Source organism: Dermacentor andersoni, chromosome 1 (genome assembly GCF_023375885.2).
Source record: "Dermacentor andersoni chromosome 1, qqDerAnde1_hic_scaffold, whole genome shotgun sequence".
NCBI classification, from domain to species: Eukaryota; Metazoa; Arthropoda; class Arachnida; order Ixodida; family Ixodidae; genus Dermacentor; species Dermacentor andersoni.
The window spans coordinates 95,713,433-95,720,136 of NC_092814.1; the positions used below are offsets into that span (position 1 = coordinate 95,713,433).

The window sequence follows — 6,704 nt, forward strand, 5'->3', positions numbered from 1 at the left end:
CTGCAACGCGACCTTGCCGAGCGTACAGCGGAACATCCTTGTGCGTTTGTGTGAGAGAGATGAAATAAGAGATCAATAGGAACCTTGATAGGAGTACAGAATCTAGCTCGCACCAAAGTAGTTCCCACATATTGCCGCAAGTACCAGATATCGCAGACGCGGCAGGTAACACGTGCAACCAGAAAAAAAGGAAATAAATAAATAAATAAAAGAATAAATAATTCACATCCCACGAAGTGTGGGAATCGACGTTATGCGAAGCATCTTGCAGGCAGCTGGCTATCCAGCACCGCTCGGTGCTTTTTCAAACATTTACCAGATGGGCGAACGTCTTTGTGTAAAGTAAGCAATTATGTGTGTTATGCGAGTCTACGTGTCACTAAGGAAGCAAGGCGCCGACATTATGTTATGTCATGCATTTCGTGGTGTGACATGTCACGTCAATCAAGCCATTCGGTCATGGCATAACATGTAATTCACGTGATGACACGTCATTTATGTCATGGCATTCACGTCACAATACATGTCATTCCTGTCATGTAAGGACATGCATACTTGTCACTCATGTCATTTGCTACGTATCCTGAGATAATATAGTTAAAGAAATGACCACAACGGCGTGATAGAATAGATCATGAGGTTGATATCATGAATATCTTGTCTGCATGCATGTCAGGCATATCCTGATTAAACGACCACGACGGCATAAGGGGTTAGATAGATAGGCTCAAAGTGAACTAAAGTAGGCACAGAATGCATAGCCTTCTTTAGGCATCCGCGCGTCTCGAAGTGCTTTTGCCTCGGGGCGTAGCGCTCTAGAGGCCCAGCGCTCCCTGCACACCCAGCCTGCCCAGCTGGCCCAGCCTCGATTGTTCACGGCGCAGCCGCCGGCGCGCAGGGCGAGGCGCACGGACCGGATCTCTCACCACTACGTAAGGCGGCGCTGACATCGAGAGGTACGATGGAGAAATAGTTCTCGCCGCATTGCAATAATTTTCCCAAACTACGAAGTTTCACGCGCAGCAAAGAAGTTTGTCGGCGTTTGAAATTTTATTTCGTGCCTATTAAGCCTATTTTATCACGCTTTTGTCTGTCAACAAATTGCCACACCTACGCGTAGGAACACGTTTGAGCAGAACTCACAACGGCCAACCGTGCAGCGAGCGCTGCTATAAATTCCCTTTCCCCTGTGCCGCGCGGGCAGTCATCATCTCGGCGTTGGAGGTGTAGTGTCATATTCAAGTCTCAGGATGCGTGAGATAGTCCACATTCAGGCCGGGCAGTGCGGAAATCAAATCGGAGCGAAGGTAACGTGGAAGCTGCTTTGACTTCGTTGTTGACTCGAATTGTTCTTGTTCCTCAAATTTGTCAACTTTTCCTTAATTGCATTCCAGCGATTTCTTCGTGCTCGGGTGTGTCCGTTAATTTTGATCGGCGGAAATCTAATCAGTGTTTTGAACATACATGGGGACTGCATTCTTGGCGACGTGCATAAAACCTCAAGAGTAAAGAAGTTGCTCTACGCGAAGAAATCCACCACATGTGCGCCTGTCTCCTTTGCCGGTTCCTGTTTAGAGTGACCGCTCTGGCGTCATTAAATCCTAGCTGTTAACATAACATATTCTTAACACCCATACATAATTGTAGTACACTAGCACAACTGGCTACTTCTAGACATGACGAGAGTTCGACATGAGATGCATTGTTACATGTTAACGTTCAATTATCCGAGCTTGGCTTTTTGTACGGGGTGTGGCTCCACCTAGTGCGATCCGACACAGATACAACGATTAGGATATCTTTTACGAGACCAATTCTTGCAGAGCTGTGTGTCATTTAGGTTGTGTGTGTTGTGTGATTCAACATTTCTATGCATTTTGGTATCGCAGATTTTTCAACCGGCAGAGGCCGGTTCCCATCTTGGCGGACGCGCAGGCTCTGACATTTAATATAAGCTATCCCGAATTTGTATCGCACTCGGCGTTTATTATTATTATTAATAGCTTAACAAAGATAGCCAGTTGCCACCAAGCGGCCCCAGTCGTTTCAATGAAATCTCGTGGCGCGCAATTCGACAATTGTGGGCGCGTATCAACTAATGGTTGTGCTCTCTCTGTATATATTTTTTCTTCAGTGCGAGACTATGCATGTTGTTATGTGCTTTGCTTGCAGTTTTGGGAGGTTATCTCGGACGAACATGGCATCGACCCCACCGGAACTTACCATGGGGACTCGGACCTTCAGTTAGAACGGATCAATGTATACTACAATGAAGCCTCTGGTACTTGCTTATTTGTTGCTTTCGTCTATAACATGGCGTGCATCTTGGGCCCGCCCTTCCGTTGCTTTGGGCTGCTCACGTCTGACCAATGCCGGAACAGCGAAGGGCGGCCCGCCTGCGCCCATCATATGTGTCGCCGTTCACAATTTGTTGTCGCACATTTTCGTTTTTCTTGCTGATTTTGCGATGTAGTTTAGTTTTGATGTTTTCTCATTACAGAATATATTTTGCTTTCTTATGTTACTGGATGTTGAAAGGGCATGTCTTGTAGCTTTAAATTAAAATGCAACTTATGTGAAGCTGCGCAGTTGGGAGTTTCTTCTTAAACTTCTAACTGCACTTGGCTAAGTGTTGCCACATTTAAGGGCCACACTACTGTGCAAATTATTGTCCCCAGTGCATGTGAACTGCCACTAAGTGGCGATTTTCTTTTTGCTTGAGGAGGTAAATACGTGCCTCGTGCCATTCTTGTGGACTTGGAGCCTGGTACCATGGACTCTGTGCGGTCTGGGCCTTTCGGACAACTCTTCCGACCAGACAACTTTGTGTTCGGTGAGAATTTTTCTCTACACACAGCAATTTACTACCTGCCAGAGTTTTGATGCTCTGCTGCTGGGCATGAGACAGTGGGTTCGATTTGCAACCTCGGCAGCTGCAATTCCCTTAGCATGAATGTAAATATGTTTGTGTACCAAGCTTCAGGAACATATTGTATACACCACATATAGTCCAAACTAAACCAGGGCCCCACGCATGATTTCTCATAGCCCTTGTGCTGCTTTGGGGCAGTTGGACAACCCCAATTGGACAGCCTAATTTACTGTAGAGTCAGGAACTTTTTGAATAGTGTTACGCAGCACCAGCAAGCCTTTTTATTTGTGTACGTGTATTGCATTTCTTGCTGAAGTATTCTTATATGCTCTTCGCTTGTGTGCACCCTGCTTGCTTTTATGGCAACTTAGTGTGTGCCTCTGACATTGCTGCCTGCACTATCCTTGGGATGTGAATGTTGTCACTACAGCTGCCATTGAATTTAACTCCCAAGTCTGCACCTCCTTTTCATCTACCTTTTCAGGCCAGAGTGGTGCTGGCAACAACTGGGCAAAGGGTCACTACACGGAAGGCGCCGAATTGGTGGACTCGGTTCTTGATGTTGTTCGCAAGGAAGCAGAAGGCTGTGACTGTCTGCAAGGATTCCAGCTTACCCATTCTCTCGGTGGAGGTACTGGGTCTGGCATGGGCACACTTCTTATCTCCAAAATTCGTGAAGAGTACCCAGACCGCATCATGAACACCTTCAGTGTTGTTCCATCGCCTAAGGTTTGTGAATACTCTTTGTGTGCCTCGCTTTTCATTCCTCCATGCCCTTCAATTGTTTCTATCCAGATTTTCAATTTCTGCAAGTTGTGCTCATGGTACATTACCCATCCTTTATGCAGGTTTCAGACACTGTTGTTGAGCCCTACAATGCCACCCTTTCCGTGCACCAGCTGGTGGAAAACACTGATGAAACTTACTGCATCGACAATGAGGCTCTCTATGACATTTGCTTCAGAACCCTCAAGCTCACCACTCCTACATATGGCGATCTCAACCACCTAGTTTCAGCAACAATGTCTGGTGTCACAACTTGTCTGAGGTATGCATGCATGATTCCTTTGCATTGCTACAAAATTCTGTGCCCTACATTGCTGTTTTCACTACTGCATGTTTTAGCCCATAACCCTAGGAGTTTGGTTTCCTTCGAGTGCATTGCAGTGCCTTACTGTTAAAATTGTTTGCTCTCAGGTTCCCTGGCCAACTGAATGCCGACCTGCGTAAACTGGCTGTCAACATGGTGCCCTTCCCACGTCTCCACTTCTTCATGCCTGGCTTTGCTCCACTGACATCGCGTGGCAGCCAGCAGTACAGAGCGCTGACTGTGCCGGAACTGACACAGCAGATGTTTGATGCAAAGAACATGATGGCTGCCTGTGATCCGCGCCACGGCCGCTACCTCACAGTTGCTGCTGTTTTCAGGGGCCGAATGAGTATGCGAGAAGTTGACGAGCAGATGCTCAACGTGCAGAACAAGAACTCTAGCTACTTTGTAGAGTGGATCCCAAACAATGTGAAGACTGCAGTGTGCGACATTCCACCTCGTGGTCTCAAGATGTCTGCCACATTCATTGGCAACAGCACTGCCATCCAGGAGCTGTTTAAGAGAATCTCTGAACAATTCACTGGTCAGTCTCGCCTTTCTTTTGAAAGAGAATCTTCGGACTGCATTTATTGGTATTCTTATGTGCATTCACTCACTACGCTGAATGTGTGTTATTTCTTTTTGCAGCCATGTTCAGGCGCAAGGCCTTCCTTCACTGGTACACTGGGGAAGGTATGGACGAGATGGAGTTCACAGAGGCCGAGTCGAATATGAATGACCTGGTGTCTGAGTACCAGCAGTACCAGGAGGCCACAGCTGATGAGGAGGGAGAGTTTGAAGATGAAGAGGAGGCCCAAGCAGAGGCATAAGCAAGCCAATTTTTAAAGAATTGGAGATAATGGTGCTTTTATTTTTCTCCACAATAAAGTTTTTTTATTTAATATTGTTCTTTCTTTACACTACAGGTGTCATGGTTTTAACCGCTATCTTTTGTACAGAGGACCCCGCTTTTGCCCAGACTGCTTGGGGTAGTTCTTGCACACAGAAGCAACTATGATCCAATGCAGGTGCTGCCAGTAATAAACATTTGTAATTGCTTTAGAGATGCTTGAGGTGTTTGAAAGTTCCAAATATATACCCCTTAGTTCTGTGTTTTTTTGGAAATTTCACCCTTGCTTCAACGCTGGCTTCTTCTATGGGGACAGTTGTGTGATTTGAAGGTATGTTAGGCTAGTGGGGAATGTAGCTTAACTGTCGAGGCATAGAAGCACTAAAGCATGGCACAGGTCATGCTTAAATAAGCCTGCATTATGTGTTTATTACTACTTTGACTTTTGTGGCTTTGTTTGACATTGTTGCATAAGCCAGAAGCGTGCGTCGTCTTGAACGTCGCAATGTATTGTGAACGCCGCTACAAAGAAGAACACTACAACGTATTTGCTTGTATAACAAAGTGATTTAGGCGTCCCCGCTGCAGAGTTGTTGCTTTACAACATGCGCCACGCGTAGCGGTGCCGCCACTGCCCTCCGCAGACGTCGCCAAGGTGCGGTCCGCGCTAGTACTAACGGCTGGACGAGCATGCCAATGTCGGAAGTGCTGCTGCACAGCTCCAGGAATCGCTCACCTCGTAAAGTCTCACTTGCGCTGCGGTCCTGATTAAGTGGGGAGGTTTTCCCGCTTCGAGTGTTCTGCTTGACAACACTTGAAAGCACTATAATAGGTAGTGGCTGCCTTTGGAGGCGTCCAGCATGGTAGGCTACTGCTCGATGCCGCAGTGCCGGACGTACGCAACGGTGCACGGTGTCAGCCTTAATTCACACGTATCCGCAGGACAAGAAGCTGCGTGAACCATGATGGCGAAATTTAGAACCCGCAAGCAGCCATCGGCTGCAACTCGGGTGTGCAGCAAGCACTTCCGCGAGGAAGGTTTCTGCTACGGCGTCGGGGCTGCGATGTTCAGCGAGTAGCAGAAAGCGCGCACTGACGCTCGCCTGCGCGTGCTACCCGGCTAATGTCGTGAAGCTTTGATCTATGAACTTGTTGATGCTAGATACTTGTAAGTTCACTGGAATGTAAAGGGAACGGTAGAAGCACATTAAAAGGCATGGCATATAAGCACAAAACAATAAATGTACAGGATTAAGAAAAACGAGTAGCGGGAAATTTCTTGCCGAGAAGACCGATAAACATACAGTGCGATGCAATTTGAGAAACAGGGTGTCTGCCAACCGAGAAAACCAGGAATTCTCAGATTTTGAGTAGTCTGGAAAAACTCAGGGAATTTGTGCCTCTTTCAGGGAAAATTAGCTGTAATATTATTGAAAGGGGCGAAAGTCGCGGTAATGCTGGCTCGAGTATCGGACAGGAATTGTAATGAATCGTCTTTGACGCCCTGTCGTTGATGATGATGATGATTTGGGATTTTTATGGCGCAGCAGCCGTGCAGACTATAATGCGCCAAGAACATAGGCCCTGTCGCCAAGCCCTGTCGCTGGCTGGAGGAGTTGCCAGTGTACAGTCAACGACCGACTTTCCGGATTCCCGATAATTTGTACGGCTTCGCGGCACGGCCCGCCACGTACCCCATAGAGTCAATGTGTCAGAACGTCTGAAATTTCGGACACAAGGACTCTTCGCCGTCCGATTTTCCGGACGGTTTGCCATGTCCGCAGGTCCGAAACGGCATTAATCAAAGCCACCACCGCTGCCATTTTGATTACCTCGCCGCCTCGAACGGGCGCTCTACCACGCAGATCCGCTGGCAGCCGTAGCCACCACTG

The 6,704-nt window shown here is 47.4% G+C and overlaps 1 protein-coding gene across 2 annotated transcripts; it reads left to right on the plus strand.

The window, feature by feature from the left end:
• The first annotated feature begins 1,186 nt into the window (after nt 1-1,186).
• Nucleotides 1,187-4,864, plus strand: LOC126545800 (tubulin beta chain). Of its 2 annotated transcripts, none has more exons than XM_050193801.3 (7): nt 1,187-1,307; nt 2,173-2,281; nt 2,723-2,833; nt 3,357-3,601; nt 3,721-3,920; nt 4,070-4,506; nt 4,611-4,864. In XM_050193801.3, the coding sequence occupies exons 1-7, from the start codon at nt 1,251-1,253 to the stop codon at nt 4,790-4,792; spliced, it is 1,341 nt and encodes a 446-aa protein (XP_050049758.1). In that variant the 5' UTR covers nt 1,187-1,250; the 3' UTR covers nt 4,793-4,864. The 2 variants fall into 2 exon arrangements, with proteins under 2 accessions (XP_050049758.1, XP_050049759.1); XM_050193802.3 differs by having other exon boundaries at nt 2,726-2,833.
• Nucleotides 4,865-6,704: the final 1,840 nt, after the last annotated feature.

What these genes read in the sequence shown, in the direction of transcription:
- LOC126545800 (XM_050193801.3), top strand. Translation starts at nt 1,251, where the DNA reads ATGCGTGAGATAGTCCACATTCAGGCCGGGCAGTGCGGAAATCAAATC. An exon ending in ACCAGACAACTTTGTGTTCG is followed by an intron (nt 2,834 to 3,356) that starts GTGAGAATTTTT and finishes CTACCTTTTCAG; the next exon opens with GCCAGAGTGGTGCTGGCAAC. An exon ending in GTGTTGTTCCATCGCCTAAG is followed by an intron (nt 3,602 to 3,720) that starts GTTTGTGAATAC and finishes TCCTTTATGCAG; the next exon opens with GTTTCAGACACTGTTGTTGA.